The sequence below is a fragment of the Vombatus ursinus genome, unplaced genomic scaffold (assembly GCF_900497805.2).
Source record: "Vombatus ursinus unplaced genomic scaffold, bare-nosed wombat genome assembly UNPS02015255.1, whole genome shotgun sequence".
In the NCBI taxonomy this organism is placed as follows: Eukaryota; Metazoa; Chordata; class Mammalia; order Diprotodontia; family Vombatidae; genus Vombatus; species Vombatus ursinus.
Genome location: NW_020955033.1, coordinates 14,416,518 through 14,443,184, shown reverse-complemented (window position 1 = coordinate 14,443,184; position 26,667 = coordinate 14,416,518). Strand labels below are relative to the sequence as shown.

The 26,667-nt window shown below is 36.4% G+C and overlaps 1 protein-coding gene across 2 annotated transcripts in view; it reads right to left on the bottom strand.

The window, feature by feature from the left end:
• LOC114031823 (desmocollin-2-like) overlaps positions 1-24,633 on the bottom strand; it is a 66,571-nt gene extending 41,938 nt beyond the window's left edge. The window contains exons 1-7 of one of the 2 annotated variants that reach the window (XM_027846956.1): positions 24,027-24,633; positions 11,738-11,822; positions 10,228-10,427; positions 7,916-8,035; positions 7,361-7,516; positions 2,573-2,717; positions 496-662 (exon numbers count right to left, since the gene is read on the bottom strand). In XM_027846956.1, coding sequence (XP_027702757.1) covers positions 496-662; positions 2,573-2,717; positions 7,361-7,516; positions 7,916-8,035; positions 10,228-10,427; positions 11,738-11,822; positions 24,027-24,095 — 942 coding nt within the window. In that variant the 5' untranslated portion in view covers positions 24,096-24,633. The remainder of the gene's footprint in view (positions 1-495; positions 663-2,572; positions 2,718-7,360; positions 7,517-7,915; positions 8,036-10,227; positions 10,428-11,737; positions 11,823-24,026) is intronic. The other variant, XM_027846955.1, reaches the window with a different exon arrangement.
• Between the last annotated feature and the right edge of the window lie 2,034 nt (positions 24,634-26,667).

Below are 26,667 nucleotides of genomic sequence, written 5' to 3'. Positions count from 1 at the left end.
GAGGTTAAGGGTCTGGACTGGTTTGGGCTGTAGCCCTGCAAAAAGTAAAACAAACTGACCTGCACTAAGATTTGAGCCATAACCATAGTTTCAGTTTCAACTGAACCCATGAAAAAAATAACCTTTCAATCCACAAGAAAAATCAAAATGACAGTTTCAAGAATGCTTTTAGCAAGCCAGTCCCACTCTTCCTCTTATATTACTTCACAATGTTCTTCCATCTTTTGGTAACTAACCCCCAAAATATCATATTCCTTTCTCTTCATGGTACATCCCACACAATTAAAATGAAGTAATAAAAGAACCAGCTTAAATAAAATATGAAAATCATAAAATATATCCTCTCACTGCAATCTCTTTTACATGATCTTGACTTTGGCCAGCACTTTTTTTCCACATTTCAGCTAAAAGGCATTTCTTTAAATTGGAATCATGTTTAATAATACTTTTTAGTGAAGTTTGACACAGCAATTAGATGTTATGCTTCAAAGTTACCTCTCTGTCCAGCTGATGTGATATTGTAGTGATCACACCTGAAACTGGATGCACTGAAAATAATTTAGGAGATGGTGGCTGTTGTTCCATAATAGAGTACTTCAGGCGAGTATGCATGGTATCAGGTTCATCTCTATCTGTAGCAGATACCTTCCCCACTGTGGTGCCTATGTATTTGGAGAAAAAAAAACCCTCTTCAGTATCTACAAAAAATATAACCTTATGCCTCTCATCTGTATGGTTTTATCCCAAATAAGGTAGCTTCAACAAATATTATTTTACCTTAACACTATTCAAGTGTTATAACCAAACCACACCAGAAATTCTCAAAATTTTGCTGGAACACCATTGGACAATGATTTATTATTTCCATTGAATCCACTATTCCTATCATAGCACTTGACATAACATTACATTTTCATAGAACTAATTCATGTTATCAGGGAGGGTAGACCTATACTTAGAAAACTTAGGCAAATATGAGGAAAAAACTGATAAATAATTCTGAAAGGAAATAACTTTAAACATTTTGATAATATTTTCCTAAATATGGATAGGGAATAGATCTGTGATTTAATTGGCCTAGGCAACTCCCAAATTAGGAAACTCATTCCACCTATGCCGGTTGGTAGTTTCTCTTCAATTTATAGTATTAGAGTTGCCTAAATCACTGAGAGCTTAAGTGTCTCATACAAAGTCACATAGTCAGCATGGATCTGAGACAAAATTTAAGATTAGGTGTTACTGGCCACAAGGTCAATTATTTATGCCGTGATGACAATCACAAATTTTCACAAAGAATTTAAGATATTTTTAAAAGTCACCAATTATCAGATAATAACTATGTACTGAGCAACCACAGTGCATTCTATTTTATTCACAGTTCAAACTATTATATAATTAATTTCCAAAACTGTGTATTTTGTCTACAATGTTATATTGTCAGGGAATGAATTGAATTATAAAATCAAAATAATAGAAAGATTATGAATCTAAGAGATTACAAATTTTCTTTTATAACTTTGACAACTTTTTTGATGGTGGCAAAGAATTGGAAATTGAGGAGATAGCCATCAATTGGGGGAAACATGAACAAGTTGCAGCATATAATTGTAATACAATGTTATTGTGCCGTAAGAAGTAACATGCAGGATGGTTTCAGAAAAATTTATATGAACTGATGCAAAGTAAAGTGAACAGAACCAAGAGAACATTGTACACAGTAACAAGAATATTGTAATGATCAACTGTGAAAGACTTAGCTACTCTAATCAATACAATGATCCATGACAATTCCAAAAGATGCTATCCACTTCCAGATAGAGAACTGATGAACCCCAAGTGCAGATTGAAGCATTATTCACTTTATTTTTCTTGTTTTGTTTTGTAATATGACTAATACAGAAATATATTTTTCATAAATTCAGGTGTATAATGAGTATCATTTGCCTTCTCAACGGGTGGGGAAGGGACTAGAGAATGGAAAGAATTTGGAACTCAAATTTTTAAAAATAACAGAAAATTTTTAAAAAACAAAAAAGTAATGAGTTTGGAAATTTATAATAGGAATTTAGATAAAATCCACATCATATTTTTTTTTAATTTAGGTAGTAAAAAGGGTAGGGGAGATAGGCCAATCAGGAAGAGTAAATTTTCATTAAAGTAACATCTTGCTAAACCGTCAGGGACAGTTAAGTAAGCAGATGGAAAATACAACATAAATAATGGCTAAAGTAGATATTTGGGTTTTTGGTTTAACCACTGATTTATAGCAACCTGATTTCACCTAATCCTCTTATTCCTTCTTGCAGGGGCTAACAAACACTAGCAACAATGCAAAGAAATTAGAGAAGCAATAGATCTGTTTAAAGCAGAAATTGTATGGTCAAGATTAAATAACTGATAGCTGCCTATTGAAGGAATTCCTTTAGAGTAGGCTTCCATTGAATACCAAGTGGAAAAAATATGATTTAATGCTGTACCAAATCAATATGAAACTTGGTTGCTTAAAAATTACATTTAAAGAATACTCAAACTGAGCAAACTTAATATTAATTATTATTAATAATGTGCTTACCAACTCCACAGCCTTCAAGAACCTCAAAATTATAAACTGTTTCTGTGAACATTGGGTAGTTGTCATTTTCATCTTCAATTTTGATGGTAAGTGTCAAAGGAGAATCTGCATAATATCCATCTCGAGTAGATGCATAGGCATTTAACTATAAGAGAAGAGAAAAATGTAAATTAGATAACAATGAACCAAATTTGGAGATGTTGTCTTGACATTCCTTATTAAATCATTTTCATCACCACAACAAAGCACAACTAACAGAACATGAAATTGGAAGTGGCATATCAACCACAATAAGAGATATCAGGCTATTTTTAGAAAGTGTTGCACTTCAAATGTAAACTAGAAATGAAGAGGGGAATTCCAGGGGCCAATTAGGTCTAGTATAGTAGGATGAAGAATGACATTTGAGGTCAGGAACTCTATTGCTATTCTAAGCTCTGCCCATACTCAGCTACATTATGCTGGGTAGGTCAATTGAACACTTGAATTATCTAGCTATATTTCCTATTGGTTCATTTATATAATGTACCCTGGAATCTTTGTGATAGAAACAAATTTGCAAATAAAATATATCTTTTGAAATTGGGAAGAAAGTAGGAATAACATAAAGAGAATGAACATACAACTAAGAAAAAGAAAATATAGTTTTCTGTATTTTGGAGAGCTCTTTATTAATGTGGACATAGACCCTGTTTTATCCCATGACAGTCCTAGCAAAACCAAGGTGAAAGAGAGATGGATATTTATAACTCAAACTGACAGCCGTGTTCAGATAGCGAAGCAGAAGATATTTAACTATAATATTAGTAAGGAAACTTCTCGACCAAACAGAAATTCCTATTCCCAAAGCAGTGGGAGCAACTAAGTTTATTAGTTGGAGATGACAGGAGAGGAAGACAGCACACAAAGGCAAGGTCAACTAGCTTCTAAATTAAGAACAAAAAACATAAAGCTTTGTTTTAATATATTGCAACAAATTATACAGCATCTAGAATGAAGACAAGAAGTGGAAAGAATACCAAAGAATGAATAGAGAAAGAAGGAAAAGAAAAGGAAAAGGAAAGACAATACCATATAGGGATTCCCATTAAAGATTCCTATATTCCCTACAGAGATTCCCAGTCTCTGCAATCCTACCCCATGGAAATTCCTGAGTGCTTCTTTTAGTTCTAGTAAACTATCCTGGGTAGATCAATTCTGATTAGCCCTGAATACCCTTCCCCAAACAACTGCCAAAACTTCCCCCACAAACTTATTCAAAACCCTCATAATTTGGCCACCCACCTGGCTCTGTTAAAACAACCCCAAAATTTCTTCCCCACAATAGACCATGTCGCCTCCCACATCACCCTCCTGACACCATTGGATCTCTTCGAGAATGAAGGACAAATGACTATCTGTGAATAGTAGTAGTTGCCCCACCAGGGACTCAACTGGTCTTTTCCAGTTGGGCAATACTGCTTGCTTGCTTCTTTCCTTGCTTCCCTCTCTCTCTCTCTCTTTTTTTTTTTTTGTGCGAGGCAATTGGGGTTAAGTGACTTTTCCTGAGTCACACAGCTAGTAAGTGTGACATGACTGAGGCTGGATTTGAACTCAGGTCCTCTTGACTCTAGGGCCAATGCTCTATTCACTGCACCACCTGGCTGACCTTACGCTCATCATGCTCCCCCCCTTTCTTTTCTTCCTTCCTCCTTCCCTCTCTTCTTTCCTTTCTTCCTCCTTCCCCTCCCTCTTTCTCTTCTTTCTTTTCTTCCTTCTTTCCTTCTCTTTCTTTTCTTCCTTTCTCTTGCTTTCCCTCTCTTTTTCCTTCCTAGCTCTTCCTCCTCTCCCTCTGGCCTCATAGGAGGACACTTACTTGCGGGTGGTCTGTCCAAAGAAATATAAATTTTGATTGGTGAAACCTTGCAAGATATCTTGGGGTTTACAGGCTAGATTTCTTTTTAGGGACCATGCCTTAAACACAAATTACTCTTGTCATTGATTGGCCAACAACAGGTCCCAGTCCAAGCCTCACTTGGTCACTGTTTGGGTTCTGATGGCTCAAAGTGAGTATAAATAGCAATTGTTTCTGTTTTGGCCAGAAACCTTGAGGGTCTTCCCCTCCCAGATGGATTTTTTTTTTTCTTTTTTGACTAGGTAAATTCTTCTAGGCCATTCTTTACTTTATTTCTTACTTAGCCTTAATCACTGAATAGGCATTGCCTCAGACAAACTGAGACCTGGGAAAGACCTTAGTTTAAAAAGGCCAACATCTCCCACTTCATCGGGGCCACCTCTAGCCATCTTGAACTATACCTTACCACTGGACTCAGATGGCTCCAGGGGAGAAAGTGAGGCTAGTGACTTTGCACAGCCCTACCTCACTTAAATCCAATTCATGTGCAAGTCAGGACATCACCTTTCTGATGTCATTGGTCCTCTTTGAGAATGAAGGACAAATGGGGCAGCTAGGTGGTGCAGTGTATAGAGCTCTGGCCTTGGAGTAAGGAGGACCTGAGTTCAAATCCAGCCTCAGACACATAACATTTACTAGCTGTGTGACTCTGGGCAAGTCACTTAACCCCAATTGCTTCACAAAAAAAAAAAGAAAAAAGAGAATGAAGGACAAATAACATGTCACTTCTAACTCTGAGACTACTCTTTGCAAAGAAATTAAGAGATTAACTCCACTTATTCTCTAGATAACTTTCTCCCTTTAATGTATTCAAAGAAATTCTTTTTTTTTTTGAAGGAAAGATAAAATCTTTGCAATTGATCTCCAATTCTAGTGTACACTTGATATGACACACAGTTTGTAGACTTCTTTTAGATATCATATCACCTAAAAATCCTTCAAAGGACCAACAAAAAAAGTCATAATCCTTAGCCTGGCATTTAAGGGCCTACACAATGTTGGCTCCAAGCTCCCTTCCCAACTTTATATTTTTATGTTTTCTGGATGACAAACTGGCAAACTTGATGTTTGCCAAACTTGAACCAGTCTCCAACCTCTACACTTTTGCTCACATTCATAATTAAAATACAGTTTTCCATATCTACCTGTTGAAATTTTTTTCATGATTAAAGACTAAACTCAAGACACCACCTTCCTTCCCTTACCTCAAAACTCATTTGCTTTCTACTCTGCATTTTACTCTATTATATTTTTTATATCACTTCCCTATCTCTCCATTTAGATTTCAAGTTTCTCTGTTACAAAGATATTATCTAATTTTATGCTTATGTCTACCATTCAGTTTGATTTATTGAATTTCTGTTTTTGCAAAATACGTTTTCCCATGTAATAACTTCCTTGACTTTTCCAATTAGCCAAAGACTATTTCATTTTAGTTGGAAAATATGGCCTTTTTATCCTCAGAATATGTTAAAAGCTATCATTATTATCATTTGTCCTATTTTCCAATAAGTATTTTTAATAACCTCCATTTTAAATTCTTAACTTTTCCGTTAATACTCACTATTAAATAATTGAGCAGTAAATATCTTAAGTTTTACCTTTCCTATGAGGATGATTGATGTGTTGTACTGTAACATAATTGACAGCTTCAAAATCAAAAGATTCTGTCTGCTAAAATGTCATCGCCATTTCATGATTTTTTTATAAACGACAAGTAGTACTGATATCGCTGCTAAAGTTCTAGTTGTATTGCAGTTTTACAACTAGAGAAATTGTCCTTGATATTTGAGAACACGTCCTAAAAAGTAGAGCTATATCAAATTGAATGAGCTGCCTCAGGAGTTACTCAGTTCCCTTTTACTGAAATGCCCATTTGAAGAGTATGTTATTGAGGAGTTACTTGAGTTGAACTAGATTCCTTCCAACTCAGAAACTTTGAAATAAATTGATTTTGTAATAAGAGGGTAAGAATGTTAAACAAATACTTAATTGCATTTTTAAAGTTATCAAAGGCTAGGTTAAATGAATTCTTACTCTTCATATTGACACTAAAAGATGGCATAATTGCTTAAATTTTAACATTTCTTTGGTCATAGTTTTGTCTGTTCATCAAGAAGATCTCAAAGCAACTCATGATAAATAAACATTCAATACCCTAACAAAACTGTGATACTTAAATACCTCTGATTCTAGCTTTATAAACAAGTTTATTGGGTAAACCTTAAAGTTCTTTCACCTCAAAAGATGGACAGTGAGGCAAGTAAACTGGTATCTCACAGGCCTTACTTTATAGTTACCAGAAGTATAATTTTCTACAGCTTCCCTCTTTTGTCTTTAGAGTCCTATGTAGATTTTTTTTCCAATTCTTTAAGCACTGTTGTTGCCCTTCTCAGGGCTTTTTCCAAGTATTACTCAGATTGTTAATTCTAGATCTCCACTTGCTCTACAGAAAATAAGAGAAAATGTAGTCCTATACAGAATTCTTTTTAGTCACATGCAAATTAACTTCTCAATTTAAACATGATGGGATTATAGCTTCAAAGGCCTCCGAGTCTAACTCCTTCATTTTACAGCTGAGGAAATTAAGGTTTAAGACAATGACGTGTTTTGTTCTAGATTACATGAAAACTGAGTTATAGAATTAGGAATTAGACCCAGGTCCTTTTGACTCTAAATACACTCAGTTCTTTTAACTATACAATATAGCCTCGCTAGAGTTAAGGCAACTGGCAGCAGATACAAATTTCTAAGAGAAATGAACATTAAAACCCATTCAGAGCATAATATACCAAAAGGATAGCCACACTGAGAAAAAAAAAAGATTGAGTACGAACAATGAGCAACAAACAGAATGATCCATAAATAACCTCATTAATAATTTAAACTCATACCTCAAAAGCCTCATACGTCTCACGATCTACAGGACCAGTACAAAATAAATTCCCAGTGTCTTCCTCTATATAAAATAATTTGAGGGGTTTCTGGTCAACTCCAGGCCCACTGATGGAGTAGTAAATAGTGTATTTCTGGGCTGAATCAGATTGGATCTATACAAAAAGTAAATAATATATTTGAAAAAGTCAGAATTTAATTATGTTATTTCTTTTGATAAAATTTGAATGTATATGTTGATATACTTATGGTATGGGAAAGAGATAATTTCAAAAATATAATACATATAAGTATCTTCACAGTATAAAGCATAGTAACAGAAACAAGAAGAAATCTAAGGAATTAGCGCTGGATTAAACACACACACACACACACACACACACACAAATAGAATACATGAAATATAACTCCTGAAGTGATGAAGCCTTGTTAAAAATGATAAATATATACAGATTCATTTTTAAATGTCTGAACTGAATAGCTACTGAGAATAAAAACTTTGTAAGCCCAAGGGTGCTTGTGTGGGTGTGTGTGTGTGTAGATTTAAACTCTACCTGTTGAAGAAACAAGGGGAAAGGGCCTAGAGAGTTCTCTGGCATTGAACATGGAATAGGAGCCCATCTCCTCTTGGCACGTCGGAGAATTGTTTCTTTAAATTCTCTTTTGTTCAGCTTCTAGATTTAAAAGAAAAGGACAAAACAATGGCATTTGGTTTCCTAAACATCCAAATGTCCATAAACTCAAATCCTCAAACAATTAGGATTGAAATGGAAATGAAATAGTAGGATGTTAAAGTCAGTCTTTTTAAAACTTTGACTAACATCATCACCAAAGAGAGGCTTATAAAAGATCATTTTAACCCTCATCATAGCAATCATCTTTCTCTAATAACCTGCATGGAAACATGGAAGGGCTAGGTGTTGAATTAGAGTTGGAAAGGATCTGTTAGTTGAGACTGTCATTTTTACAACTTCTTAGGTTTCAGAAATTCTTAATTAAAATTTTCCAAGTGGAATAGGTTTTAAAGACTATGTGAAGTTAAGGAGAAATAAATTGTACTTCCTGGGAACCTCTCAAGATTAATTACCTTTAGTTCTACAGAATGAGGAATCAACATGTAAACCAGAATGTTCACATCTTACATCTGAAGTATTTTTAATCCTTTTTTGTTGTTGTTGTTGTTGAGTTGGAATCTGACTAGATTAAAAGAAAACCACCTTTTATCTACATAGCTCAAATAGAGTCAGCTTCTTTTTTTTTCTTTTTTCAGGGAAACAGATTTTCCCTGAATAATAAGTTAAAGAGTATACAAACTATAGGTGGAGATAAGATTTGGACTCTGGTCTTTCTCTTATTATAAAGTAGGAATATAATCATTTTGAATTCTGTTGATTTAGCTTGTGTAGATAAAGAAGCTATTATTCTTCTTTGTATTTATCACATTATGCCTTTTAATACAGCTATTTGTATAGATGACTTATCACCCTATCTGACTTACTCCTCTGAGAACAAATTTAGCAGGACAATGGGTCTAAGGTGAAGTATAGGATGTCTTTAGTTGCACAGTTAATGACTGCCTGTTATTAGCTGGACAGAACTGAGTTGGGCCTAGAAGACAATGTAATGGCACTCTGAAGAGTAGGCGGAGGACAGTAAGGTATAAAAAGACTGTAAAAGAGGAGGCAGGTTCCGAAGGGCTTTAAAAGTCAAAGGATTTTTTTGATCATGGAAGCAATAGGGAGCCATGGGAAATTACTAGGGGAAGGGGTGGTGTGTGGAGTGACATGACCAGACATACACTTTAGGAAGATCACTTTGATAGCTGAGTAGATAGATAATGTGCTGCAGTGTGAAGAGACTTGAGTTAGGGAAAACAACTAGAGGCTATTTCAGTAAATAATGAAGGCCTGTACCAGGTTGGTACTAGTGTCAGCAGAAAGAAGGTGGTATATACTAGAGAAATTGTGAAGGTAGAATCAATAGAACTTTACAACAGAATAGATATGGTGGGAAGGGGAGGGAAGGAAAGAGAGAAAAAATGGAATTAAGGATGAAACCTAGATTGTGAGTCTGAGGCCTGGGAGGATAATAGCGCCCTTCACAGTAATAGGGATTGTTTAGGAAAGGGAGGATTTCGTGGAAAAGAAAATGAGTTCTGTTTTGGAACCACTGAGTTTAAGGTGATTACAAAACATCCAATTGAAGATATCTAAGAGAGAGTTGGAGATGTAAGAATAAAGGTCAGCAAAGAGAGAGACTGAATAAATAGATCTAAGAATCATCTGCACTGAGATGATAATTGAATCCTTGGAAGCTAATGAGTTCACTAAGTGAAATAGTAAAGAGTGAAAAGGGATAAGGGCCCAGGACATACCTATAACAGTGGACCTTCCCATTGCATCACATGATATGGCATACAGTAACATATGGTAACCAAGGACAAATCAGCACAGAGACTAGCCAGGTGGAATCACAGCAAAGTTTTAGTATCTTCAATCAGAAATCATCTTTTATGATGCTTTTCTGAGCAATGTCCCTCCAGTTTTGTTGCTCCTATCTGGATCAAATTATCTAAGTGAGTGCCTGAAAACTTCTGAGGTCCCCCACTATATTTCCTCCCACTTATGTACCAGTCAAGATTTCATGCCCTATTTTAATAGCAGCACTTTATCAACTCACAATCAATTTGTCCAAGAGGATGCTTAGATCTTATTACCATATTAAATGTGAGATTTTATAATGAAGTAAAAGTAAAAAATGAAGCAATAACAGGACATCTTAATTATCCTTCAGTTTTGGGAGAGGGGTTTTGAAAAGACACCAGTATTTTTCTAATAAAAATTTTTTTAATAAAATTTTTGAATACCTTCTTTTGATGTTCCAATGTAACATTTATATCCTTCTGTTTCTGTTCCTGAGTATTCACAAGAGATATGATAAAAGTCCTCTTCCCTGGAGACAATAAAATTGTATTTCTTGGATATAATGAACCATCTTCTAAAATTCCAAAGTCAGTATCACTTGAATGAATAAGGTTTGGAGACTTCAAGCAATCTTCCAGATTAACTGTATGAAAAAAAAAATTCATGATAATATGAAAATAGAAATAAATTTCTACAGGAATCCAAGTGACTTTGCAAAGAATGATAAATAGAGAGAGAAGAACCTAGTCACATTGGAATCATCAAATGTTCCTACCAATTTTTAAAAAATCATTTGCAAATGGTTTTGAAATGAGATGCACTTCTAAAAAGGAATCCATGTTTTGATTCAGCTATATTTGAGGTAAAAACATATTACTTTGAATAGACAATTATTAGCCTTTCAAATATGCTCTTTTTAAATATTTTCATAAATGAGAATTTTCATCTAAGGACAAAATACTTAAACTATGAGTTGGTATGTGACTTGAAAATATGATTCACCTGAGGAAATTACATTTCTTAAAGATAACACATAACCTACAAGAGATACATGCCCATTATCAGGACCTAAAGTAGTCCCATGAGGCAGCTAGGTTGCAAAGTAGTTAGAGTGCTAACCCTAGGGATGACCCGAGTTCAAATCCAGCCTCAGAAACTTATAAGCTGTGTGACCCTGAGCAAGTCACTTAACCCTGTTCACTTCAGTTTCTGAATCTGTAAAATGAACAGGAGAAGGAAATGGCAAACCACTCCAGTATTTTTGACAAGAAAACCCCAAATGAAGTCACAAAGAGTCAGACACAACTAATTGACTAAACAAAAAGAAGTTCCATACACACTTACAGAAACTGAAGAAAACAGAACAAGCAACAACAACATTGCCTGAACTAATAAATACAAATAAAAACAAATAAGAGAGGGAGCACTGGGTAGAGCATTAGACCATTAAAAATAAAAATTCTGATGAGTGTATGGGCTTCTCCACACTGGCAAGGGGGGAGGGAGGGGAAGGGAAGGTCAAAAAGATTAAGAACCCTCAGACTAGATGGTCTCTAAAGTGCCTTCCACCTATAGATCCATGAGTTCTCCCTCTTCAGTCTTGAGTTACTTCTAGTCCTCTTGCTGTGGCACTATCTATCATTGGAATTCACATTTTAACTGGAAGCGTAACAAGTAGATGTAGAAATACAAAGATAATAACTGAAAAGGAAAAATGCAAAGAAAAAAATCACAACTAGCAGCAAAACCACAGAACAAGATTTAAAAATACAAAATTCAACAAAATTATGAAGACCGGAAGCATTGTCAAGATTAGTTTGACTTTTGTTTGTTTCCAAATAGCACTCTGAATGGTCAGGGTGAATAATTTTATAGTTGTTTTCCATTTTCAAAAAGGGAGCTTAAAGAATGAAGTCTAAACAACAATTTATAGAATATTATGCCATATCTTACCTCTGCCAACAATTTCATTAGCTTCTAGTTTAGTAGGCACATAGAAAGTTACATCATTGCAGGCTTCACAGGGAAAATTCAGGACCTAGAAAGAAAACCAAAACTATTTGAGACAATTAGTCTTGATATAAAATTGTTATTTTAAATTGTGCACAAGAGAATCTTTCAAATTAATATATAAAATTAGATGCCTTCAGCAAAACAAAGTGAAAATATAATATACTTGAATAGCAAGCCTGAAAAAATTTTTGTCTAATTAGTTTAAATTTTACAGTGTGTTCCCAAAGTCCTAGTGCTATTTTTAGCTATTAAACTGCACTAAGACTTGTGATACAACATATTACACACACACACACACAGAGAGAGAGAGAAACATATGTTTGTGTGGAGAAAGGAAGAGATGGGGGAAGAATATATCAGAGTGGTTGCCATGTGAGAAGTGGATGGATATGATAAATATTATAGAGGTACAATTAACAAGAGTTGACAACTGATTAGGAATGTAGAGTCAGAGCAGGGAGTAAAAGAATGACCACAATGTTCCAAATCTGGTTAGCTGAAATGATGGTGTACCCTCTACATAAATAGGGAAATTCAGAAGAGGGATGGCTTTTACAGGAAAGATGACAAGCTCTGCTTTCACCATGTTGAATTTTAAATGTCTACAGGGCTTCAAGTTTGAAAGGTCCAATGAGCAATTTGTGTAGGACTGGTACTCAGAAGAAAGACTAGGCCCTGACTTGTCATCTACTGGATCTGTTAGACTTACTCCAAATTGCTTTGTTTTAAAACACTCAGATTTATCAATGAGGCTGCTAGAAAAAATATACTGCCATCAACTTGCTGCATAATATCAAGGAAATCATTTAACCACTCTTGCCCTCTTTCTTCACATGTAGAATAATCCCTTCTATCTCTAAAATTCTATCAGCTAAGAATGTATAGTTTCTGAAGACAATTTAAAAGATTGGTTCCAAAAAATACATAATATGATCATTTAAGTAAATGTGTAACCCCAAAGTATAATCCTAGGGCAGCTAGGTGGCACAGTAGATAGTGTCTGACCTGAAGTCAGGAAGATTCACCTTTCTGAGTTCAAATCTGGCCTCACTTACTAGCTGTGTGACCCTGGGCAAGTTATTTAACCCTATTTGCCTCAGTTTCCTCATCTGTAAAATGATCTGGAGAAGGAAATGGCAAACCACTCCAGTGTCTTTGCTGAGAAAATAACAATATATATAAAACAAATAAGATATACAACAGCAATAACAAATAATAACATAACCCAAAGTAATCACTTTGGGAAGGATACTACATATCTAGCCAACTAAATTATATGTTTTGTGTTTTTTTTTTCCAAAGGTCATAGTTCCTTGTTGCTCTGTTATCTTTCTTTCCCCCCTTCCCCATGAATATGCACCCACAAAATTTTATTAAAATTTACTGATGATTTTTTAATGGTCTCAAAAAGAAAAAAAAAAAAGAAAGGTCTTCTGTTATTAGAGGAGCCACCACTATGAAAACAGGTTATTTTAAGAAAATCCAAAATTTATGAAACTGATTAGTCAAGGAGAATTATTACATTACAGAAAGGTTATGTTGAACAGTTACCTTTAGTGCATTTAAAATTATTTGAATTATAAATAACTTTTTAAAACCACCTCAAATGAAATGGATAAGATCTATCATATATACACATATATGTATGTGTACATCTCTATAGGTATACATATATGTACATGTGTATATGTGTACACATATATGTACATATGTATACACATATATGTACATACACACATATACAGAACAAACTGGATTATGCCCTGTGAATAGTAATTGGCTAGATTTCATTCTACTACACTTTGACTATATTTTTTGTATTAATTCAACTCTCTATAATAATTTTACAATGTATTATGTGAATAGTCAGTTGAACTATTTTGCTTTGTTAATTTTGAAAATTTATACAATTCAAAGACAAAGTTAGACTCTCCAAGATTGTTTTATATGTATTAAAATGTGATGTTACAGAGAATCACTGTCGGTTTTCTAAAACAAATACTATTTTTAATGGAAGGATTTGAGTATAAAATGGAGGCTACATTGAGTAATTAGACCAAAGTTCTCTGTTGAATTGAGTCACACATGGAGACATGAAACCTAGGTTTTCATTACTCCAATACCAATGGTCTATCCCCTATAATGGGAGGTGGAAAACACTACAATTATGATTAAGTGAACCAGATTAATATGTAATTGGGAAATATTTAGCAAAATAAATAGAAATACAATAGAACACAAATAATATTAATATGTGGTTTTCTAAGTTAACATGCAGCCCTTATGGCATGCTTTCTTTTTCGAGTTTGACATCCCTGCCCTATACCACAAAAATAACAGAGGATAATAATTATTAAGGGGATCAAAAACAGGGTGAGGATAGTTAAAGCTTCATAGACTGGTAGCTTATAAAAATGCTAAAACAATAAAAAAGGTTTTTTTAGCTTTGTTAGGAACAAGATGAAGATCAAAAAATAATTAGGCATCATACTTTGCCTGAATTAGAAGGTAATCACAGATGAAAGAAAATTTAGTCAACTCCCATTTTGTTCCTAGTTTCTCTATTAAAGAGAATAATCTTCTGATAGCAAAAATGGAATAAAATCAAGACCAAGGATAAATAGGATATATAAGAAAATAATTAAAAGCGGGAGAAGGGGAAGGGAACAGGCATTTACTAAGCCATTACTCTGTGCTACCTATTGTGCTAAGTATTTTATTATCTCATTTCATCCTCACAACCACCCTGGGAGGTAAGAATTACTATCTCCATTTTATGATTGAGAAAACTGAGGTAGACAGAGATTTGCCCAGGGTCACACAGGAAGTGTCTGAGGCAGAATTTGAATCAAGATCTTCTTGACTCCAGGCTCAGTACCCTATTCACTGTGCCACCTAAGGTCTTAATTGCTCCTAATAAGTTCAGATCACCTGGCCTAGATAAACTACATCCCCAAGAGAAATAAAGAAAATGACTGTTAAACCGCCATCAGCGACCCACATCCAGGGAGAAGAGGAGAGGTCTGTGAATGGAAAGACCGGAAAGTGTTGCAATTTTCAAAAAGGGAAAGAAGGTATTCACTTCAGATTGTAGGGTGGGGTGTTCAATGCTGATTTCTAAGGAAATTCTAGAAGAGACTGCTAAAAGTACCAATTATACTTAGAAAGGATGAGGTTTACCACTATGAACTGGGATGGGTTTATTAGGGGCAAGTAAATCTGGAAAGTGGTGTTTATGCTATCAGGCATGGTGAGTATATTGAACTATTTTCTTGAGCATTTTTCTTTTTATTTAATCTTTGTTAGTCAGGAAAGCTTGTTGTATAGAGGAAGTAGAGTATTCAAACATTAATATAATATACTAGCAAAAGGCATCAATAACAAAAATGAAATGGAGGCAAAAAAGAGAGCAAACTATGCCAGACTAGCCTCATTTCCTTTTCTACTAGCTTCACTAGACCAGAAACCAAGATAATGCAAGGATATGGTACATGTGGATTTGAGCAAAGCAGTATAGAAAGTATTGCCCCAGATGCTCTTTCTGCAGCATCTAACACTGTTAACCAAATGTATCTCTTGGATATTCTTTTTCTTTTGGTTCTTGTGACAATCTGATCATTCATTCTCAGTCTCCTTTGCTGGACCATCATCCATGCCCTACCCATTAACTAGAGGTGTGTTCCAATGTTCTATCTTGGGGCCTCTTCTATTTTATGTACGTTAACTTGGGGATCTCATTGGCTCCCGGGAGTTTAGTTATTATCTCTATGTAGATAATTCCCAGATCTACAGAGTCAGTACTTGTGTCTCCTGAACTCCAGGTCCATTTACATCACAAACTACCTACTGGACATTTCACACCACATATCCCACCAGCTTATCAACTTAACTCATCTGAGAAAACTTTCCCTTCTTCTGAACTTTGTTATTACTTCTGAGAGCACTACCTTCATTGCAGGTAACCAGATTTACAACCTCGATGATATCCTCAACTTCTCACTCATCCCACATATCCAGTCCATTGCCAAATTTGGTATTTCTATTTCCATGTTCCTTTCTCTATACTCACAGAGCCAATGCCCTAGTTCAGGCCATTTTGATCTGCCACCTGGACTATTACAACAGTCTTCTATTTTGTCTTTCTAAAGTTTCTACTCACTCTAGTCGATTCACTACACAACTACCAAAGTGATTTTGTGCAGTCCCCTTCCACACCACACCACACCCACACCCACACATACACACATACTCAACTGCCAGTGGCTCTATATTATTTCTAGGATCAAAAGTAAACTCTGTTTGGTATTTAAATTTTTCCACAACCTGGTTCCTTCCTATTCTTATACCTTACCTTACTTCTTGTCATGCACTTCATGGTCCATCTGACTTGGCATACTTGCCCTACTTCACACAGAACACTCCAACTCCCATTTTGGTACCTTTGCACAGGCTGTCTGCCATGCCTGGGAAACTTTCCCTTTTCACCTTTGCTTCTAAGAATCCCTGACTTCCTTTCAAGTCTGAGCTCAAGCTACTGCAACCACTTCCTCTGGAAGTCTTTCCCCATGGCCTTAGGTACCACTGCCTTCCCCTCTAAGGTTATCTTACATTTTCTATGTATCTTATGGGAAGAGGGGGAGTCAGTCTTTGATTCCTTTCCCTTAATTAATATATTCATAAGAAAAAAGAAAATATAACAGAGTTAATTATGTACTGATACGTTAATGAAATACAAATTCCTGTTCATGTCCTGATATCCATTTTGGTTAAGAAAACTATAAAGAAATTTTCCTTGATTGACTCGGGAAAGGACAATGCCATTGACTGGAGAGAGATTGGCCACACTCCTAATAGCTGATAAAAGGCTGAGCTCATCAGCTGCATTCAATCCAACAACAAGTTGTTTTTTTTTTAAGCCCTTACTACAGGCCATGAACTCTGCTATGGCTGACAATACAAAGAAGAGCAAAACCAGTCACTCTCTTCAAGGAGCTTACATTCTATGGCAGAGACAACATGTGAATAAAAATTTAAATACAAAATATATACAAATTAGATGGAAAATAGCCATAGAAGGAATAGCTCTAGCATCTGGGAGTGGGGGAAAGGGAATGGGAAACACCTCCATAGGAAGGTGGCTTTGATTTGAGTTTTAAAGAAAGCCAGGAATTCTAAGAATCAGTAGAAATGTGGGAAGCATGGTGGACAAGTGCAAAGGCATAAATATGAGATATAGAGTGTCATATACAAGGAATAACAAATAGGTCAATATAACTGGGTAGTAGTCTGTATGGAAGGGAGTAAAATTTAAAAAGAATGCAAAAGTGAGAAGGAGCCAGTCTCTGAAGAGCTATGAATGTGATATTCAGTCTGTGAATGTCGAACACAGCTCTGTAGACAATCAGTTTGGTAGTCAGTCTAATACCTCTTCTCTCCCACATTTTCCTTCAGAGCCTCCCAAACACTGAGCTGGCTCTGGCAATGTGTTTGTCAACCTCATTATTAATGCGTACATTTCTAGAAAGTACACTACCAAAGTAAGTGAGCTTATTTACAGCATTCAAAACTTCTACATTGGCAGTAACTGATGGTTCCACATATAGATGGTGTGGTGGTGGCTGATGGAGCACCTGTGTTTTCTTGGTGTTAATTGTTGGGCCAAAATTAGCACAAGCAGCAGAGAATCAATCCATAGTTTGTTGCGTCTCAGCAAAGGAGAATTTACCTTATCTCAGCAAAGAAGAATGTACCTTAGGTTTATGGTAACGGGAGGGTTTTACAGCTACTGTTTTCATAACGCCACCTTAGAAAGTACTTTTGCCTTGGGTCTACTGGTTGACATAATTAAACTATTAAAGAGGAGCTTGTTGATTGTGACTCATGAGTTAAAGTAGTAATAAAACAGACTCACAATCTTCATCCTTGAATCTAAGGGCAGGAGAAGTAACTTCAAAAGGTGCTTTGCTTTTATATACCTATATATGTGCAAATTGTTTTACCCATTTGAATATAAGCCCATTGAAGGCAGAGGCCATTTTCTGCCTTTTTAAAATCATTAGCACTTCTGCCTAACAGATAGTAAGTTCTTGATATATAATAATAAATACTTGTTGATTTACTGATTGGTGTCCTTGCAGATGAGACAGAGAAATGGGGACTGAATGTTATTAGGTGGGTTTGGAATTGTTGACTATCAATATTGCCTGGTGGACATTCTCTGATGGAGTGCTTCAGGGTTCTCAGCTTAGCTCTGTTTTATTCAACAAATTTTATTTGAGAGATTTGGAGAAAGACACAGATGACATATTGGAATTGTGTAAAAATAGTTGACTGATCTGAACCATTCACATGCCCTGATTGCAAACCAAGCACTGAATCTCTTCAGTTTTTACCACATGTTAAACTCTCATCAATTTGTAGTGATTCATCACCTGTATATGACACAAAGCTGGTAGAAATCACTAATACACTGGATGAAAAAGCCAAAGAAACCTCAACTAGTGGAAGGAGCAAGCTAGAGCTAGCAAGAAATTTAATAGGGACAAATGTAAAGTCTTATGTTAGGATAGAAAAAATCAACTGCATAAATGCAAAATGGATAAAATATGACTAGAAAGTAGAGAGGGAAAAAAAAGCTAGGAGTTCTAATGGAATCCAACCTCAATTGGGAGCAAGCAGTGTGATACTACAGTCAAAAGGATTCGTGGCAGTTTAGGCTGTAATAATAGAAATACAATGCTCAGAACAAAGGAGGTAATAGTATTCTTATATTCTGCCCTTATAAATATACATCTTAAGTAACTATGTCCGATCCTGGGTACCATGTTTTAGAAGAGACATTGGCAGAGTAGAGTAGATTCATAGCTGGATAACCAAAATGAGGATATTCAGTACTGACATGTGAATAGGTGAAAGAACAGGGAATGTGTAGCCTGGAGATAAGAATTTTTATAGGGGTCATGACAACTTCCTCAAGTTTTTGATTCTCATGTGGAAGAAGGAATAGGCAAATCATATGGTACTGAAGGGAAAAACTAGGAACGACAGCCAGAAGTTATATGGTGAAAGATTTTTGCTCAGCATAAGGAAGAAACTATAGACAATAGAAGGAGCAACAACTCTAGAATCAGAACCTGGGTTCAAATTCCTCAGATGACATTACCTTTGTGACCTTAACCTGCGATCTCATTTTCCTCCTCTGTAAAATGAGGGAATTGAACTAGATGGGCTTCTGAGGCTCCAATCTAGGTCTATCTCCATGATCTTGTAAGTGGAAAATCTCCTAACAGTTTGTGTATTCTAAAAATGAAATGGGTGCCTTTTGGGAAGGGTGTGGAAGTACTAGGCTCTGACACAATAGACATCTTCAAGAAAATTCTAGATAACCACTAGCTAGATCAGATATTGCAACTGGGATTCAATATTTGGGTAAAGGGTTGAACTAGACAACCTCTAAGAGTCTACAATTATGAATCAGAATGAGTCAGAAGGCACTTCAAAACTTTGCATGTTCACAGAGTTGTCACTATGAACAATCATTATATTTGCGTTATAGGTGATAGAAATTACATGAAATATGTATCAAAGCTTTGACATACCCTGAAAGCTGTATTTAAAATAATGAATCATATCGTTTCTTTTATTACATTTACCTCTTTTACAAATGTGTCATTTGTGAGTTCAAATTAATGAAATTCCAGTTAAATATTACTGTACTTCTTTTTTGTTTAAAATCAACTTGACACATCATCATTAAGCACCTAATCTTTGCAAACCACTGTGCTTTAAAAAAAAAGTATAATTTACATGTTCTTCCCTTAAATCCTAAAACCTTAGAGTTGGAATGAGCCTTGGAAGATATTTAGTCCAACTCACATCCAAACAAGAATCCCTTCTATACTATCCCCAATAAGTGATCACCTATCCTCCACTTGAATTCTTCCTTACCATGGGAACTTGTTCCTGAGGCAACTCCTTCTACTTTTGGACAGCTATTTTAGAAATAAATTAAAAAGAAAAAAAGCAATGAACTAGGAAATGGAAAAATTAGCATCTAATCTTTGTTCTGATACTTAACAGCTTTGTAACCTTTAGCAAAGCACAATCTCTGAGTGCTTCAGTTTACTCATCTGAAAAATGAGAAAGATAGATCAGACCATCTATAAATTCTCATCTATCTTTGACACTCTGTAATTCATTACCAGAAATTTGGCCACCAAACTTATTTTGTCAGTAGCAATTCACAAAACAGAGTTTTGGAAGGGTTGCAAATTTCTTTGGTGGAGCAAGTAATCCATGAAATTATGAAATCTTTTGAAGCAGCAAAAGTTGTATATCACTAATCATATGCAACATTACCCTTTATAAGCAAGGGAGTTACATCATTTTAAAACAGTAAGGGAGAAAATATGAAAATGATTGGATTATAATACCATATCACAATTTATTTTGCTTAGTAACTTCCTTCATTAATTCAGATCAGCAATATTGATGTGGTTATAGAGAGTTACCTGGGATGTTAAAAGGTTAAATGATTTTACCAGTCTTACGGTTTACTGTGACAAATGAAGGGAATGAAAGCAATATGTCCAAAAATACTCAACAAGCCCTCTTTCTTGCAATTTTTTTGGGGGGGTAGTTAACTTCTGATGAGAAAATTCTTCAATTTAAAGAGTCAAAATAAAAAATCAAATTACAGAGTGAAAAGATTGGCTTGGGCCACTGAGAGGTAGAGTGACTTGCTAAGGGCCACATGACCAACATGTGACAGAAGCAGTCCTTGAACACAAGTTTTCCTGACTCTGAGGCTTATTCTATTCACTATGCCTCACACTTTCACAAACAGCAGGTAGTAAATATAGTTCATATGAAGGAAAAAAGCAGCCCTCAGCACACACCTTGAGAGTTGCTGCAAATTTTATGATATGTAAAGAAATATATTAAGATTTTTCAGTCCTTTTTGGAGAAGTAACTGGCAGATCAACTGTAACTCTTTTTATATTCAAAAGTGTGAAGAGACCTGAGTAAGCAAATACAAACCATTTCCCCCATTTTATCATATCTGTTTTAAGTTGGAAATGCTTTAAAATGGAAGCCAACTGTTTGCTTTAGTACAATTTTACTAACAGGTGGCTATCCTAACAATATTTTTTCTTCACTTTTTGGAAAAATCTTAAAGATTGAGGACAGGGAAGATGTAAAATAATATTAAACAAAATTTGAGGGGAGGAAAATCTTAGAATCAAAAAACTGCTTAGCAATTTCTTCAACTTACAAAAAGAAATATAGTACAAATTGAAGATGATAGGGGATAACAGATTTAGAGCTGGAAGGAACATTGGAGGTCTTTCCCCACAACTTGTGAAGAAATTGAGACCCACAGAAATTAAAGGACATCTCTAAGACCAACCAAGTAGCAAGTAGAACAGCTGGGGTTCAAACCTGATTTAAAAAACAATATTCTTTCCATTCCATCTGCTAATAATGCAGAAGATTCACTGTAGCTTTAAAAGCCTAAGGCTGCTATTTTAAAAAAGCTTCCTTAGGAATATTTCTTCAAGAAAAAAAAAATTGTTTTCCAGAGTCCTAGTGATTTTAGACAAAATAGGAACATGTATGTGTATGTATGTGTATGTGAGTGTGTGTGTGTGTGTGTGTGTGTGTGTGTTTTAAGGCTACTACACTACACACCTACATTAAATTGAAAAAGAAAATGAACTTTCTAATTGGGAACATTGTGTCATTTGGATCTATATAATTAATAGAAAGAGGAAAGTTTGTAAAGGTGCAAATGTATTAATCTGGATAGGAGTGCAGGTGTTTGTTGAAGAGATTATGTGAATAGGTGAGAGAAGATTAAAGAAAAAAATGTAATTTAGAAACAACATCCTCAAGTTAAGACCTTTTACCTAAAATTTTTCCTTTTAAAAGAAATAAATGAAATGTGAAGTGGGGAAGTTACTAACCTGGGTATATAATACCTGTATATTATTCTGCTCTCCCCTAGACCAGCCCTCCTAAGACTTAACTCCCAGCTGAGCTGTTTCCCTATCCTCCCTACAGGGACCTACAAAAACCAAAATCTTACTAAACCAGCCTTTACGACCTCCAAACTAGTCCAGACTCCCTACCTGTTCTACGCATCAACTTTAGAATAGAAATAACAACATAAGCACCATTTAAAAAAAGTTAAAGATTCAATACCTTTCAAAAGATTTACAAAAAAAAGCATTTAAAAAAATATTTACCCATGTGCAGAGGTTTTCTTCATACTTGGGCAAGGTTTATATGTTTTTAAATGATCATTGCTCCCCACAGCTATAGATAATAACTGATCCATCAACTTCAAATTTTCAAATTATCTATGATTTTACCCTTGTGGCTTTATCCCTCGTGCTTTAATTTTGTGATTAGAATGGTCAAAATAATTAATCATGTAATGACCAGCAGCTGATGAGCCTCTCAACCTAGTCAGTCCAGTCTACAACAGACATTTCAAAGCCTTTCTAGTTTGGTAAGACCTGCCAGAGCTTGCACACAAGTAGGATAGACTTCAAGAAAACAGGGCCACCTCCACACCCAGAGGAGGCGTTCAAGAAGGGCTTTATGGAGGAGCCAATCAGTTACCAAATATTTCATTATCCACTTCGTACAAAGCACAATGCTAGGCACCATGAAGAATACTAATAAGTCGCAAGTTTGATCCTTGCCCTGAAGTCTTAGTTGGAGAGACAAGGCATTTGTATGCCATATATGTGTACTAAAAGACAGACAAATTTGGCAAGGACGAGGTATTCATTTCATTGGCCTCTACTGCCCTGCAAAGTAAACCCAAGCTCATCTCAAGAAAGCAGGAAAGTAAAAGGCCCCTTTCCTTGCTCTCTATGGATGCCTCTCCACCAGTTTCTAGGCGCAACCAGAAAACCTGCGGCCTGAAGCTATCAACTTGGCTTTTGCGCACATCCAGGACTTTCCCACTTAGCTTTGTTTATTCTCAGGACAAGTACTAGGGATAGGCACAAAGTCTCAAGGAGGAACTACTTTTAATCTTTTTATATGTGCCTATTTTATAACATACTGCCCTCCAATGTGAATGTTTCCCCACACGCCTCATGAATTCATGTTACATTAAAGGCTTACTCAGACGGACAGCATTCCGCACCAGACTAATTTTCAAACCTTGGGACAATGTCTTAAGAAGCTTAAAGTACTATATAAATGTGAATTATTAGTTTCATTAGGGATGCGTGAACTTGCCCAAACTCCTGCCGTCCCAACTACCTTTATCTCCCTCCTTCTCCTCCCTGCCCAGCAGCTCCTGTGTCCTCTTCGCTGAGGTTAAGAGCTTCCCATCCAAAATAAGCTCTCCCCTTTCCCTCTGGCTTTTTTTCCTTTCCTTGGGCACAATGAATTAGGGGCAAATTATCCCCGAAGGTTAAAGCAAAGGCCGAGATCTAACCTGAACGCTAGGAGGCTTTGCCCCACCCGGCTTCACACCCGTTTCTCCCCACCCAAGGATAAGGCTAAGTTTCTCCCCAGGAAGAAAGGAAGCTTCTCACTTTTCCTCTTCTGCCCGTAACCGTTTTCTTTCTCGCTCTCTCAGCTCCAGGTCTCCCTGCATTTCCCAGGAGCTCTCAAGTTTCAGGAAACTCAATCCTTTTGTCTTTTTTCTTTCATTTGGGGGCTGGATATACCCTTTTTGTTGGGCTAGGGTTAGGAGCTCAACAATCCCACCCACGAAAATGAGCCACGGCCGCCCCAGTGGTCAGGATACGACCCTAGAGGGGGCCGGGGGTAGGGGGAAACTGAAGAACTAGGCGATTTCCAAGTGACTGAATAGGCTTCAGAATCTTAGGCACATGCAGGCACGCACACGCCTCCTATAAGCAGAGGCCACAGTTTAGGAATGAAGGCTAAGGGAAACGCCCGTCAGCTTCCCAGGCTGAAACCCTATTCCCAGGCTCCGCTCCTCTCCCAGACTGTTGCTCTTCTTCCTTTCCCCCAGTCGCCTTTTCCCCCAACAGGCTTTCCGGTTCGCATGGGCGATCCATCCCCTCCATTCCCAACTTCCCCCCAGCCCAGTCCAGCTGACCCCTACCCCTAGCCCAGGCTGATCCCCCGCCCTTGGGCTACCAACCCCACCCTCCTGGGAGGGCTGCCCAAGTGGCTACCTGGGGGCAATAGGCTCCTTTCTCTCCCCTGGAGTGCACTAACCGGCGGCCATACTCACCAAGAGGATCAGCAGGAATTTCAGGCAGTTGGCTACAGCCCAGGAGCGTCCTGGCCGGTCTGTGGACATTGGAAGCAGGATCTGAGGGCAGAGGAGGAAAAAACTGCTGCCTCTAGGGGAGGCACGGAATATAAAAGCAAAGTGGGACAGCAAGAGAGGCAACCCCGAGCGGAATCTCCAGCCGGGACCACAACAGCGGCTTCCCAACTGAGAGTGTGTCGTGGGAGTGAGAAGTGGCTGCAGATGCGGGAGGAGGAGGAGGAGGAACAGAAGAGTTGCTTCTCTTCTCAGTCTCTCTCACCTTTCCCAATCCCAAGAACTTCACCCCTCTGACGTAAGGCCACCAGAACTCCCAGGAGACACTGAGGGGCCCCTCCTAGCGATTTCTCAAGTCTTATCACGGAGAAAGTAGTGGTAGGAAAGAAGTATCTCAGGTTGCCATCATCTCCCTGGCGCTTTTTTTTTTTTTTTAATTAAGCTGAGCAGGGCAGTTGTTTCACAGAGGCAGAAGAATCCAATTCTCACCACCCCGTTTATCTTTAGGGCACTATCACCAACCCGCCCTTCATGGAGCAGAGGTATACAAGACTCCCTTAGTTCCTCCTTATTCCTGGCACTCTGCTACACTGACAAAAAATGTTTGCCTGAAGGGATCGTTGTCTCAACATGTATTTTGATGTCAAGAACCTATCTGCTAAAGGAACAGCGGTCCCTCCCATTGAGCTCCTGACCAGTTTTCTGGAATACCGTCTCCAGGTGAGAAAGATTTTCCAGATAGTCATCCCTTTTTTTGTGAGAGGTGCAGCTGCCAGCTCCCCTAGGGAGCTGAGCATGAATATGGTCTGTCATCCTGGTACTTTAGAAATGTACTATTAAAATACATAATTAAATAACAAAAGTTCACAGTTCTTGTTTGTTTCATTTCTTTAACAAATTGTAATTGATTCTTCTATACCTCCTATAAGAAGCAACTATTCAGTCCACAAACTCTGGATTTCTACCTTTCTAGATTCCAAAACTGGACTAAGAGGGCAGAGACAAAGGATATGTGAATCTCTAGAATGAGAATTAGAAACACATTCAAAACTGATCAAACAAAGGGGAAAAAAATGTCCTGTTTAACCTTTAGACTGCAGAGGTGTGTATATACTCCAGGATTTGTTTGCTCTCTTTCAAACGGACATCATGCTCTTCCAAAAAGTTCCCAAAAATACTTTTTTTAGGATATATTTTTATATTTGACTTATCTTATTAGAGCTGTCTCATCTAGAAAGTACTAAAAAGCAATAATTGAAAATTACATAAAGTAACTTGTATTAGAGAAGACTAAGGAATTTATTACACACAAAGAGCCTTCTGCCCTAAACTGTTCAGTTTTCTCCTTAGAGTTGAATTCAACCACTCCAATTTAATTTACGCTTATTTAGAAAAAAAATCACTTTGTTGTGAGAATGTAAGTGCTTTATTTAAACACTTCTTATTTAACTAGAGAAAAAAGTTAATTGAAACTCTTTCTTTACTTTTAGCTAATTAGTCTTACCTTTCCTGTATGACTTCAGCATTAATTGCCTATTGTTTGCAGTCTGACAATGATGAATAGCTCCTAAAATTTCAAGCAATAATATAACAGTAATACTGGGTGACTATATAACATTGAAATAGACTGTTGTACTGACTCATTGTATAAGTTTATCTGAGCTCCAATTGTCTCATCTAGATCATTTAAATTCATATATAGCATGTATGTTCATGTGTGTCTGTGTGTATAGATAGTCATGCTTCAGAGGAGATATTTGTTTCATGTATATGTGTGTGTTTTTAATTTTTAGTTTATTTTCAGTATCCTAGGTCTAAGATTCCTGGGAAGAGTTAGCCAGTTACAGCTGTCTTTAAAAAAAGATGAATACTTATTCAGAAAATTATTACTGCAAAATATGTACAATGAGAGTGCATACTAATGATGGGAGGTACTTTTAGTAACTCAGAGTTTCCTGTCATTATTTCTTATATCATCATTTATTGCTTCTGAGCCTGTTCCCACATCTGTAAAATGGAGATTTGGAGTTAGGAAGTACCTTAGATGTTATTTATCTACTCTAATGCTCCCATTTTATACATGAGGAAACTGAGGCCCATAAAGGTTAAGTGACTTGCCCAAGGTCATAAAGGTGGTAAAAAGTAAAGTCAGGATTTAAACATTGGTCCTCAGACCCCAAATCCAGAATTTTTTCTATTGTACCACACTGCCCATAACATATATTATACGCTACATATCTGGTTGTTATGATCAAGTAAGATAACATGTGAAAGTTTTACAAAGGATAAGGAAAAAGTAAAGTATCATTTTCATCACCTTAGAAATAGTTCTCTCTGACTCAACTAAATTAGGTCTATGAAAATTTTTGAGAGGAAACAATTTGCTAACCCAATTGGTCTCTGTTGTCTTTGTACGGCTTTTTTCGTCTTTTTTGTATTTCTTTTCTGTTCAGTCTGTGAGGAATGCAAGGCAGTGTCTCACTCACTCTTAGTTAAATAATTGCTGGAAAGTACTTTACTTTTGTCTAATAAGCATTAATGGCCCAGCATTAAAATTTTCTTCATAAATGTTCCAGTAAGTAGTTGGGCCATCTTGGATAACTGA